Here is a 13,736-nt window from a genome sequence, read left to right as displayed (position 1 = left end):
ACCTTTAGCAATGCTTAGAAGGTTTTTGCACAGGATCGAGTATGTGAGTATGTGGATGACTGGCTTCAACACACAGAAAGGGGAGAAAAGCTTAAGTAAGGGCAGAATGAGAAGGGGACTAAAGAATCCATTCTCCAGCAGGCCAACCCAAATTAACAATGTGGTAGGACAGAACAAATTGAAATTCCTTAACTACAGCAACAGGTGGATTTTTTTTTAACTACCTTTTCTCATTACAAAAATTGTATGCTTTCAAACAAAGAACTCCAGAACACAAATTACAGAATTGTCCCCCTACCCAAAAGAATCCCCTAACACAATCTTCCAGGGAGAAAGAAGGACACAATAAGGGGGAGGGAGAATTTGCAGAGGGAATAGATCTGTTAATTTAACACGATTTCTGTCAGGCGGACCAATTGTCCTCTCAAGCCATTGTTACTGAAACAATCAAGACCCAGGAAAGGGGCACCCATGAAAAGAAACAGACCTAGTGAAAGAATATACTTTGCAGTCAATGAGATTGTTTAACAGGATTCTCTACTGTAAGGAAGAGTTTCTAGGCAGTATTGTTCTCATTCATCGTAGCCACTGGGGGGAGGGACTTAAAAGTTCAACAAAACTCTTTTGCCAACTTAAGCCTCATATATAGTTGCAGCATTGCTGTTCCTCTATCACCTCTTTTGCTTTTATTTCTTAAAACAGAAATCACAGGACATTAGACTTGATCTCTAAGCCAGCTCCTTCATTTTATATATGAGTAAACTGAGGCCCAAAGATATCTGAGGTCATCTTTTGACTTCCAAGAATTATTAGAGGGAAGGAAAAAGTTATGCAAAAGAAGACCCAAGAAGCAGAAGGGCTATGCAACAATTACTCAGATATTTGACTCTAGTGGCCTGGCATCATAGCAATACTAGCCAATTCACCTACAGCAACTGTGCGTTCTGAGTCAGTCGCAATTTGAAGAAAATAAAAAATAATTTTAACAAGTCTTTGTAAAAGAGTATCTTTTGTCACACCACCACACCAAATCCAATTGTGGATTTGGAAAATATGGTCACCATTCAGTTGCTCTCTCCTTGGGAAATATCACTTCTTTGATATGTAGATCCAAATGCTTTCTCTGACTAGAAAATTATAAAAGGAAACATAATAGCAAGCATTAAAATTTTAAAAAGAGATGGTCAATATAATTCAAAGCATCTCTAAAGATTTTTACCTTACCTACAAGAGTTTAAACCACTAGAAACCAGGAAAAGGTAATAAACTTTAAACAAAAAATTCAAGTGGTATCTCAAGAGATACAAATGATACAAGAGATTCAAATACTTTTGTATATGTGACCAGAGCAGAGCAAAGTGATATTAAAGGTATGTGGAAAAGAGATACTATATAGATAGATATCAATAGATTGGTTGAGTCATTTCGGTTGTGCTCAACTCTTCAAGACCCCTCTTCTGAGGTTTTCTTGGCAAAGATACTAGAGTGGTTTGTCATTTCTTTCTCCAGCTCGTTTTACAGATGAGGAACTGAGGCAAACAGAGTTAAGTGATTTGGCCAGGGTCACATGTAAATGTCTGAAGCCACATTTGAACTCAGATCCTCCCGACTTTAGGTCCAGTATATCCACTGCGCCACTTAGCTGTCCAGATAGATTAGCTAGAAATACTATAGTATCTCCATATAGCTATATCTTTATAGACACACATATAGATATAGCTATAGACATATAAATAGAAGAGATACTATGTGTATATATATAATATATATATATACAAATACATACATATATCCCCCAGATAGCTGATCTCATATTAAGCTTTTTATATTGACAATCATTTGATGACAATAAATAGACTAGTATTCATTCTCTACCTCTACCCCAGGAAAAAGGAGATAAGAAATATAAGGAATTGTCATTCTAGAGACTAAAAACAAAAGATAAAAAAAGAATCTTGAACCTGATACTTTTGGTGAATCCAGATGGTAAGCACAAAGATCTTTATTATTAAGTTAAAAAGATACCTTCTAGCCCTAACTTTTTCCCCTCCACATCAACTTGAAAATAAAAACTTCTGAATCCCCAAAGAATTTTACCATCCTTCCCTTAACAGAATCAAAAAGGGAATTTTTTTTACTTATGAAGCATCAACAGGAAGGAGTAGAGGGAAAAGTAGCATAAGTTTTAAATCCTAAAGCTTGGAATATGCAAATTGCTTCAATTATTGAAATGTATGCATGAATTTGATATATGCATCCATCCCTAAATTCCCCTTTATTACTACATACTCCCTTGCCAAAAGGTTCCAATACACTCGAGCCCTCAACTTCTATTCCACTGAACTTTTGACCTGGTCATAACTAAGCCCCTCCACAGTCCACTGCCATGCAATGCTCAAGACATTTGTAAAAAGGAACCCAGGTCTTCTCAGGCAATGGCAACCGATGAAGCCAGCATGGGAGCTGCAGTCCCATCCCCCTTTTCCCATAACAATGCACCAAGCCTGGCCTGATGGATGCACTTTTTAATCTGAGTCAGCCAGCTTTGCATCTCCTTCACCATCACCAGGACTTCCACCATTACTGCCACTCCTCTTAAGACTTTCCCGATTTAGCTCCCCAGGGGGAAGAAAATTAACATGTTTCCCAGATTTCTGACATATACAGCAGCAGATAGTACACATCTGGAGAGGCTTGACTTTCCTTGGATCCCAGTTAAGGACAAGGGGGCAGAAGGTGTGCCTTTAGGACCCCACCCCAACCCCTGTATCATTAGGGAAATAAAAAAAAAAAACCTCTACCACACAGGCAGAGAATTACTTAGACATACCAAAATTGTTCATTCCTTATTAATGGTCAGTTTTTTATTATCAAAGACATTTAATTCTAACTCAATTTTCAGCCGAATTATATCTTCATTGGTGAAAAGGGTTTCTTTCCTAAAAATAAAAGGATCTATAATTTTGTACTAGGTATTTTTGAAAGAGCAAAGCAGGATCATCTCCATAAATGCAAGGTAAAAAAGAAAACTGGGGTATTCAAAATTCTAATATCCCAAGAAACAACAAGCAATTGACAGGTTAAAAGAACTAAAATTTACCTCAAAGTCTCTTGATGCACCTATATTAGAAGCAAGCAGCAAGTGAAATGAAAGGAACACAATATTAGGAAAATGATATAAACAAAAGCATAGGAAAGTGGAATTTAAGTCTTCCCTTCAGGACATCTCAAATTGTCAGAACAAAATCCAATATTAGAGCAATGACAATTTCTCCCTTTTGGCCACAAAATCCAGTTTTGCTTCAAATTGGCTCCATTCAGACTTCCAGAGAAACAAATCCATTTGCATTAGGGGGGGGGAAAGTTTATTTGTACTGGTAAAAAAGTTAGTAATTGTAAATCAGAAGACTTGTCCTTGAATATGCAACTAAGGCACCTTCTCAGAATCTTCGTTAAGTACTCCAACTCCTTCTGTGGCAGAGGAAATGGAGGCCCAGAGAGGATTGTCACCTGCTCAAGCTCCCACAGCTTAGTTAGCAGTAGAGCAAATAGTCATAACACAATGGATAAAAGTAACACTAGGCCTGAAGTCAGGAAGATCTAAGTTCAAATCCAACCTTAGTCACTTCCTTGCTATATGTGTCTTAAGTTTCCTCAACTGTAAAAATGGGGGTAGGGGCAGCTAGGTGATGCAGTGGATAGCGCACCAGCCTTGGATTCAGGAGGACCTGAGTTCAAATCTGACCTCAGACACTTGACACTTACTGGCTGTGTGACCCTGGGCAAGTAACTTAACCTCAGTTGCCTCACCAAAAAAAGGGGGGGAGGGGTAATAATAGCACCTATCTCAAAGTGTTGTAGTTAGGATCAAATGAGATTAAATTGATTAGTGCAGGCCCCGGTACTTAGGTGCAGTTATTTCCTCCCTTCTTCATTAAACCAAACTACCTCAGAAGTTAATTTAATCACACCATCAAGATCTACAAAGAAATGAAAAGATTATGCATTCTTGCCCTTTACACCGGACAATACACTGACTTAAAACAAAAACACCCACCTTTACTCTCGCAATACTTTTACAATACTTTTCACCTTGAGAAGAATAATATACCCTGGAGGTCCAACCCTGAGCCTCCTTAATAAGCATAGTTGTTCTGAAAGGAAGCAAGCTGTATTTTCAGCTCTCACAGACGGCTTTCCAGAAAATTAAGCAAGACCAAATTTAACCTCAGCTGTGAAGTAAGCCAGATGCAAATGTGGGCCTCCAGAGGTGAAAGGGTAGGGCATCGCCCCTTTTATCATTGTAAATATGGGCCCCTTGGAAGCCTCACACTGGTTGGTTAAAGACTCTCCTCTTTAAAGATTTTACTATCAATAGGAAGGGGGAGGGGAATTCCCTTTTGGAGGGAGTTACATCACTGGAGAACATTCTCCCCTTTCAAGATTTCACACTGCATAAGGGATTCCCCCTCCTCAGTAATTCACATCCTGTTCAAGGGCTTTTCCTTTACGGAGAATTATCACATCCTGTTTGATAGACTTTTAGACTACCTTGGTCCCACATAAACTTACATTACATGAATTCTTAGAAAAAATAACATCTTACACTAATCAGTCCCAATGTTACTGAGTTTGATAAAGCTACCCTGTAGTACCTCTCATCATAATCACAGAAATCCTAAATTTTGAGCTATAAGGTTACAGATGAAGCAACATAATAAAGCCTCAAGAGTAAATAAATAGAAATTAAAAACTGGTATATCTCCTGCCTCCCACAATGCTGGGAGTTAAATGGAAGCTAAGCTATTCAAGATTCAATGACTAAGTCATAAAACTACAGAAATGAGAGTTAGATGGGACCCTCAAATCTCTATTACCTAGCAGAAACAACAAAGTATCTGGAGACGAATGTTACCTTACACCTTTAGCTTTGAGCACATTTTACCTAAGTTTTTGTGTTTTATTTCCTCTTCTCTGTTTCTATCTTCACACCCTCCCTTCAAAAAAAAAACCACAAAAAACTTTCTTATTTAAACTAAACTACAGTATTACAGAGATTTATTACTTCTTATTCTTACTTGGTACTTTGGTGAACCATGTGGCCACATGAGCTGCGGGTCAGGAAACTTGAATCTCAGGCCCAATTCCACTAATAACTAGTTATGTATCCTGAGAGCAAATCATTTAACCTTTTTTACACTTTAATTTCTAATTTTCAGACTAGAGTAATGATATATGCTTCATAGGGGCATTAAAATTCTTTTAAGGTCTCAGAAAGAATTAAAAGAAATTACACCAATACAGGGGCTTAAATATTACTAGGTCCTCGAGGGCATGGATTTGTCATAATGTTTCTTTTGCATCTCCTAGACTGCCTGGCACCCCACTGGGCACATAATGGGTCCTCAATAAATTCTTACTGAATAAAATCATCCCTCATTTTGCTACTTCTACCCTAATATACCTGTTTTCCCCCAAATAAGGAAAAAAGCTGACCCCAAAGAATACATAATACATTGGACCTATCATGACTTAAAAAGGCAATAAAGGCAAAAAAAAATATTCACCCAAACTAGAATGACATAGGTACCATGTTAAAAGCATTGATAAACATCCTCTGGGATGGAGTTAATTTGTGGGAGTTTATGGATATATGTACAATAATTTACAACATCCTGGTGCAGCGACTTGTTTCATTTTGCACATTCATTTTTCCTTTTTTTCCCCCTTATGATCTTGTATATATATTTGAATAGCCATGCTGGTCAGCATAAGTGTATAAAAATAACTAAAGGAAATACGATGGACTTTATGGGAAATGTGTGTTTAAAATTACTTTCTTATCATATATGGCCAGTTACCTGATTAAAATCTGATTAGCCGGACCAGTTATCAGATTAAAGGGATTATCGATCCCAGTTCTAAATGCAAAACATTGTAAAATTTGTTTAAAAGTGTAGTTGCAGAAGAAACAGGATTTAACATAACACTTTTCTAAGTGTTATGCAGGATAGGCCTTGCACCTTTCCTGAGGGCCTGATGACAAATAAAAACCAAGGCCCCCAAGTCACAGAGGATATTACTTCCTGGTGTTGAATGCCACAGGGTCCAGCCCTCTGGCCAGAGATGAACGAAGCCTTTCCCAACCACAAAAAAGTTTCATCATGAAATCTTTTTTCCAGAATTTCCTCAAAGACAGTGATGTCCAACTGCAGCTCAATAATATGTAGCATTTCTAGAATTTCATCCCTTACCCCAGGCAAGCAGGTGTACTGAACCCTATTCTGGCCACCTTCCTCTCCCCCCAAAGGAAAACCAAAGATCTCCTAAAAGGAAGGACAATGAAGCCCCCTGGATTCAAATGCCAATTCTTCTTCCCATAAGCATAATAATATAGTTAAGTGAAGCAATATGCTAAGGACAAGAAACTGAGGCTTGCTTTCCTAGACTGTGGCCCTAAAAGTATTATAAAGAATTTGGCTCAATTTTTAAAAGCTTTGGAAACTTTTAAATGATTGGTTTCTAACCAACTTCAACAAAACCCACAGAAAACGCAAAAAATACAAGAGTAATGAATACACGATTAAAGGGGGTCATGTTTCAGTGAAGACAGATATGGTTATCTCTGAAAATGTTTATTTACTGGTTCTCAAGCATCATGTCCACTTATGGTGTTATAATATATTGCTTTTAGTCTATTCATTTATTTCGGATGGCTATATTGTACTCCCGGAGACATTAAGAATATAATAATCATCTCAATTAGCCACACTTCACAGTATCACACTAATTTATTTAACCATAGACATTTTTTCATTTACATTGTGTCAACTGGATCTTAATCCCTTAAAATCTGAAGTCAGCTAATATGTGGAAAACCACAGATTCTGCTAGAAAACAGATACATGATCTAGATTTTCCTTGGATATGCTTCAATTACCTCAAGCAAAAATCACTGTTGTACTTACTTAGAATGAACAAGGATACAAGTATTTATGTAACACTTCCTCAATAGAATGAAGTGCTACACATGTAACCTGGACAGTAATTCAACTTGATGGACACTGGGCAGAAAGGGGATTCCCGAACATTATTATCTGAACAGTTTAAACACGGCATTATCACATAACCTGTGCGACATAAGCACCTCCCACTACAGCCACCATTTTGAGGAGCAGGATAATTCCCACTACTCACATTTAACACTTGCAAGAAACCAGGGCAAGAGAATCACTAGAAAATTTGATTCAAAAAACCCCAAAACTTTATAATTCCATTCCCCGCCCCCCAACATATCTGAAATTCGGGATCCGTCTAGAATTAGTACAGTGAAAATGATAGCTATATCATGACAGATTTTTCTTGTGAACTTCACTTTCAAAGTTTGCAAACAAATACTGTAGAAGTGAAATACTTAAATTACTACACCTTCCTATAGAAATGGATGAAGGAAACCTCAGGTATACATCGTTTTAAGCAGCTTAAGCGCTGCAAAATCTCTAAAAAGCCTTTGGCCCTGAGCAGTTTATCTGGACACATGCCTACTCTCCTCTCCCCCACCGCTATTTTTCTCATTTCATTAACTCTGGAAGCACAAATTCCCAGAGAGAAAGGGCTCTGGCATCCCAAAATGCTATTGGGGGAAACTAGAAATGAAATGAAAAAAACTTAAAGCGTGCACAAACACATTAAAACCAAGCTGAGAATAGTGAGAAGTCATCTCTGTACTAGCAACAGATCCGAAAACCAAACACACACACACACACACACACACACACACACACACACACACACACACACACACACACACACGAGACAACGTGCTTACAAGAGACGGTAATTATGCCGTGGCAAATGATTTGTAATTCACCGTAAAGTAGTCAACAGAGAACCTGACCGGCAAATATCGTTTCCACTAGCTTTGTTCGGAGACAAAAAGGGGAGGAGGGGGCTAGAGGAAGAGAGGAGGGTAATTCAACCTGGCACCCTATCAAACATTTTACGTCTCCTTCCAAAAAGAAGACGGAGATGGGAGGCTGGGGGTTGGTGGTGGTGGTGCTGCACGTAGGGGCGCTTACTCTTTTCTTCTCATCCTGCAGAGGATCTCTCCCACAACCCCCCCCCCCCCGCCCCTTACTAGGACCCTGGGTTTGTGGTGTTCCAGCCGTACAAAGCTCGGGACCACAAGACCCTCCAGCCCAGCCATGCAAGATCAGCAAACCCCAGGGCGAATAATGGTGGCCAATTTAACCTCCGGAGAAAGCCGAGCGCTCCCACTCAGGAGGACCGTCCTGGGAAGGAGGAGAGGAGCGACCAAGCAAAGCAAGAATAGCGGAGGAGCAAACTTTCCCCTCCAAAGCCCCAGCCCCAGAGCGACGCCAGCCCCAAGTTAACCCAGTGCCGCCACCAAGTTACGCGCCTCCCGGAGGGTCTGAAAGCTGTGCTCACCCCCCCAAACACACTACAGGAAAGGGGGGGTCCCTTTGCAACAAACAACGGACCCCTTCCCCGCAAAAAGAAGCCTCAGCAGCCGGGGGTCCGAGTTTAATTCCCCCCCCTCCCTCCACCTCGCCCCCTCCCCTGCATCCCCCTCGAGCCAAGCCGAGGCAGCTGGCAGGCTGTTTCAATGGCATTGGGGACAGATCGCGCGCGCGCACAGGCGCGTGTGTATACACATACACACAGTGTCCCAGCTTCCCTTTCTACACGGAGAACTCCTGGGAGACCCCCCCCGCCCAGAAGTGGAGACCCTCCCTCTTTCTGTGCCCCTTCTCCAAGAAGCTCCAGTGACACCCCCCCGCCCCCAGTAAAGGCGGGCGCTCCCGCTCAGGTCCCGGGGAGACCCCGCTGCGCTGGCCGAGAGCCCCCCACCTCCGGCCCAGGGTCCCAGCCTCCGCCACTAAAGTCCCCGCGCGGCGCGGCGCTCCTGTCCCCCAGGACGTTCCCGGGACTCCCCCGGCGGGGCGGAGAGGAGTGGGAGCAAACTGCAGCGTCGCGCCCGCCCCCACGCCCCCGGCTCGGCGGGCACTCACCTCGATCTCGAAGTCGGGCAGGCGGAAGGCTGTGCGAAAGAGGGAGCAGAAGTGCGCGATGGCCGGGACTTCCCACCAGGAGCGCAGCTCGCCCAGCCCCGCCGCGTCCTCGCCCGCGCCCTCCTCCGGGCACATCTCCCGGCCGCCGCCGCGGCGGCTTTTCGCTCGGCGCGTCCCTCGGCGACCCCCGCGCCGCCTGCTCTCGGGCTCCGGCGGCGGCTCCTCCCGAGGTGGCGGCGGCCGCTGTTGCTGGGGCTGCTCCTCGACGTGGGCATCGGCCGGGGGCGGGAGGCAGGGGCAGGGGGCGGCGGCCCTAAGACCGGCGCGGCTCGGGCGGCGGCGGCGGCGGCTGTGGCTGGCGGCGGTGGCCCTGGCGTGGACCCATCCCGTGGCTCGGGCTGCTCCGACTGCCGCAGCCGCCGCTGCTGCCCCCAGTTCCATACAATATAATCATTACACCGCTGGGGAAAACAGATGGGGCTGGGGGGAGGAGGAGACGGGAGGAGGAGGAGGAGGAGGAGGGAGCCCGAGGGGGAGGACTGAGCGCCTGGGGGAGGGGCCGCACACGAGGAGGGGGCGGGGCTGCCCCTCACCACAACAACAACCTCCGCCCCCACCCCACCCCCGGCACCAGCCTGGACGGCCACATCGCGAAAGAAGGGGGAGAAGAGGGGGCACTTGGGACCCCCGCAAGAGAAAAGGGGAGACGGGGGGGAAAGAAGTACGAGCAGACGGGCCACAGACGCGTCCCGTCGTCTTCATCCCAATATTGGGGGCGGAAGACTTGGAGTTTTTAGGAGAGAAGAACAAATAGGGCTGTTAGCCCCCCCAGTAGGTGTTAGTGGTCGCGCCCTTTTAAAGGGCCCTGGGGTGGTACTTTTTGGAGGGGTTATATCCGGAGGCATGCACATGTGGGCATTCAGTTATTATTCATGAAGATGATATTAGGGAGAACAAGTGGGATGCCCACCACCCCCTTAATCCCAGAAATATGAATCCCAGACATAGTAAACGGTTACCCAACACCAGCATTCTGTCTGCCCTTTCCAGCTTTTGTAGGTTCCACCAGTTGCTGGGCTCCAGAAGGCATGCCCCTGAGTGGGTCTGGCTAATTTGGAGCTACGTTAGGATGGAGGCCAGAGTGCACTGGGGAGGGTGGGGGGAGGCACCAATCAGCGGCCTTTCAGAAAGAGGGAACCCCCCCCCCTCCACCCCTACCCAGGGAATGGACACATGTGACTGCCCCAGAGAAGCCTAGTAGTAATGGAGCGCTGCTACCCCTGAACACCCCTTACTGTGAGAAAGCAGCCTGAAGGAGTGTGCACAATAAGGTTTGAGAAAAACTGGGGGGAGGGGGAAGCTGTAATTTAGGGAGTATCCTTTGGTGCGGTTGTAGAAGACTTGTATGAGAGAGCACAGATATAGATGTTAGGAAAAGGTTTTGAGTTGAGTGTTTTATAGATATTAGGTAATTAACTTGTGTTCATTTAAAACAGATAATGCAAAAAGGCTGTTAAAATTCTGCAACCATCGATCTACCGAAACTCTTAGAAACACCGTAAGTTTTTTAAAGATGTGTGCTGATTGATTTGCTCGCAGCAACGACTCGACATTATATTTACAGCTAAGTTTTACTTTAACTATGGCTGGATGGGACGGAAAGAGATCATAAAGTCCAGGATTCTAGATTGTGAGGCCCCATTCCAAAAAGGCAGTTATCCACCTTTTCTTATAACATCTCCAAAAAGGAGACTCGCCTAACTTAAGTCAAATACTTGATCAATCCAAGTCCTTATCAGGGAGGTACAATGTTTCACTTTGACAATCCCTACATTGAGAAGCTTATAGCCTAATGAGGTTGATGGGAATGAAAACTATCATTATAGATACATATGTAGTTATATTTTGACAGAGAAGGGCAAATTGTGGTTTAAGCCGGGCAACTGCTTAAATTAAGCTTTGCTTAAATATTAAGTGTAAAATGTTAAATTGGGAAATATACGAGATTCCTTCATTTAAAAAAATAGTTGAGTTCTGTTCCAGAAATTTCTCCCTCATGGTAATCTTTTTCCTCCCTTGCAGAAAACCTGCACCAGAGTTTTGAGAATTTCTTCAAATCCTTCAAAAGGTATATAATTTTAGTAGAAATAAGCACTTCGAGGGCAGGAATGCAGGCTTTGGGGGGGGGGGTTTGCCGGGGAAGGTGAGGATTTCTAGGGGAAGGTATTCCCAGAGCTTACCCCAGAGTGTCTTGCACAAAGTATGCACTTAATGTTTGTCCAATTGAATTTAAATATTCCCTTAAAACTCTTTAACTTGCTTCTCCTTTTCTTTCTGCTTTTAAGTCTCATTTTTTTCTTTCATAACTATCTCCAAGGATTGTTTTTCACCTGTTTTCTTATTTGTTTTTATCAAGTCAGCACAGCTTAGATGATGATGATGCAATAACTATAATACAGTGACTAGAATTTTAATTGCAGGAATCGGGAGCCATGGATTGTAGTCTTAGGCTTGCTTCTTGATCTTCTCTGGTCATTTTTCTTCATCTGTAATATGAAATGATTTCAAAGGTCTTTTTTAAAAAACAAATTTTTATGTCTTTTTTACATCACCAAAATTTCCCCCAGTGCCCCCCAAAACCTATATAACAGTATTTTAAAGGAAAAGAAAAAAAGAGAAAAAAAAACAGCAAAATTTATCTGTATTCTGAAAAAGCCTGAAAATGTGCAATGTGTCACACACTTGTGGACCTCTGCAGAGGGGTGGGGTAAGAGTGTTTTCTCATATCTCTTCTTTGCAGCCATACTTATTCTTTGAAATTTTGTATCATTCAATTTCATTTTTTTCCTAGTTTTTCTTTCTGTTTATATTGCTAGTCATGTATATTTTCCTTATCTCTGCTTACTTTACTCTGCATCAATTCATGAAGATCTTTCTCTGTTTCTCTCTGTTCATCATCCCCATTCATTTTAGCTTCCTCCCCAAAATTATTTATATCTGTTTGCTCTAAGAGTTACTAAATGGCTATCATTCTTCAGTAATCAGGCTTCTTGGAAAGCAAGTGTTGTTCTTAAACAACTGACTTTAACACTTAATTATCAAGAAGTATTGGGGCAGCTAGGTGGCAAAATGGATAGAGCACTGGCCCTGGATTCAGGAGGACTTGAGTTCAAATCCGGCCTCAGACACTTGACACTGACTAGCTGTGTGACCCTGGGCAAGTCACTTACTTAACCCTCATTGCCCCGCAAAAAAAAAGAGAGAGAGAGAGAGAGAGAGAGAGAGAGAGAGAGAGAGAGAGAGAGAGAGAGAAGTATTAGATGGCTCCCTTCTTAGGGTTAGGTAATGTGGTCACAGGGCACCAAATGAAATAAATAATAGGTGCATGGTATCCCAGAGTCTCCATATCGCTATCCTGGCTCATGGGTCTCTGTTTCTCCCAAAGAGGCAGAGGTAGCCACCCAATTCAAGGTGCCTTCAGTGCCCATTGTTGTTGTTTTTAACTGTCTATGACATTTTTGGTTTTTTGTTCTTGTTTTTTTGGCAAAGATAATGGAGTGTTTTGCCATTTCCTTCTCCAGTGGATAAAGGCAGAGATTAACAGACTTGCCCAGGGTCACACAGCTAGTACGTGCCTGAGGTCAGATCTGGACTCTGTCTTCAGGCCTCTATCCACTGAGCCACCTTACTAACCCTATTGACCTCAGTAATATTTGTGATGCAAAAATTCTTGTACAAAGTTACAGCTCTGCCAACACTCTTTGGTACTGTTTCTACTAATGAATCTTGAAATAGATGATAGATACAAGTACTGGTGTAATGACTTTTCCACATGTCTGTGTTCTGCAAACCCAAGCTCAGTTCCATCTAAAGCAATCTCTTTGTCACATGTACATAATACTGTCTTTAACCCCCTCCACCTTTCTTTCCCTCATTTTTGCCCAGTTATTGTGATGCCTTGCCTAGTTCCCTCTTTCCATATTTCTTTAATCTTGGGGGATATCTCTACTTATCTGGCTCTGCTCAGTCCCATTCTACATGAGACAAATACTTTCCCTAGATTAAGGATTCTTAACCCATGGCCTCTGAACTTTTTTATTTTCATAACTGTATTTCAATATAATTGGTTTGTTATCTTGAGTATTTTATTTTATACATTTAAAAGCATTATTCTTTTAAATTTTTTAAATTTTTTTATTTTTTGGTGGGGCAGTGGGGGTTAAGTGACTTGACCAGGGTCACACAGCTAGTAAGTGTCAAGTGTCTGAGGCCGAATTTGAACTCAGGTACTCCTGAATCCAGGGCCAGCGCTTTAACCACTGTGCCATCTAGCTGCCCCCTAAAAACGTTATCCCGAAAAGGGGTCCATAGGCTTTACCAGATTGCAAAAAGGGACTATGAAAAACTTAAGAACCCTTGCCCTAAATACTATTCACAGGACCATACGTTTGGATCTGGAAGGGAACTTAGCATCTAGTCCTACCTTCTGATTTTACAGAGGAAGAAACTGAGGCACTGAGCAGTAAAATGACTAAGTGGCAGAGGCAAGATTCAAATTAAGGTCCCTTGACTTCAAATCCAGAGTTCTTTCCCCTCTACTAAGATGCCTCATTAGGCCTCTATTCTTGATTAAATTAAATTTAATAAAAACATTTAGTAAGTGCATACTATGTATAAGGTGCTACAGAGACAAAAACAAGATAA

At 42.6% G+C, this 13,736-nt stretch overlaps 1 protein-coding gene and 1 long non-coding RNA gene across 5 annotated transcripts in view; one reads left to right on the top strand and one right to left on the bottom strand.

Moving 5' to 3' along the window:
- Positions 1-9,495, bottom strand: part of LOC122728163 (cat eye syndrome critical region protein 2) — a 149,003-nt gene extending 139,508 nt beyond the window's left edge. For all 3 annotated transcript variants that reach the window (XR_006353241.1, XM_043966426.1, XM_043966427.1), the window contains exon 1: positions 9,033-9,495. Coding sequence is in view for 2 of the 3 variants with exons in the window: in XM_043966426.1 (XP_043822361.1) it covers positions 9,033-9,473 (441 nt within the window). In the remaining variant the exon portion in view is untranslated. The remainder of the gene's footprint in view (positions 1-9,032) is intronic.
- Positions 9,496-10,266: 771 nt separating this feature from the next.
- The window catches only part of LOC122728164, a 41,521-nt gene continuing 38,051 nt past the window's right edge, over positions 10,267-13,736 (top strand). For both annotated transcript variants that reach the window (XR_006353242.1, XR_006353243.1), the window contains exons 1-3: positions 10,267-10,363; positions 10,529-10,590; positions 11,115-11,160. This is a non-coding gene — a long non-coding RNA (uncharacterized LOC122728164). The remainder of the gene's footprint in view (positions 10,364-10,528; positions 10,591-11,114; positions 11,161-13,736) is intronic.

The sequence above is a fragment of the Dromiciops gliroides genome, chromosome 5 (genome assembly GCF_019393635.1).
Source record: "Dromiciops gliroides isolate mDroGli1 chromosome 5, mDroGli1.pri, whole genome shotgun sequence".
Taxonomy (NCBI): Eukaryota; Metazoa; Chordata; class Mammalia; order Microbiotheria; family Microbiotheriidae; genus Dromiciops; species Dromiciops gliroides.
The sequence above is the reverse complement of the archived record's forward strand: the minus strand, read 5'-3'. Positions and strand labels throughout refer to the sequence as shown.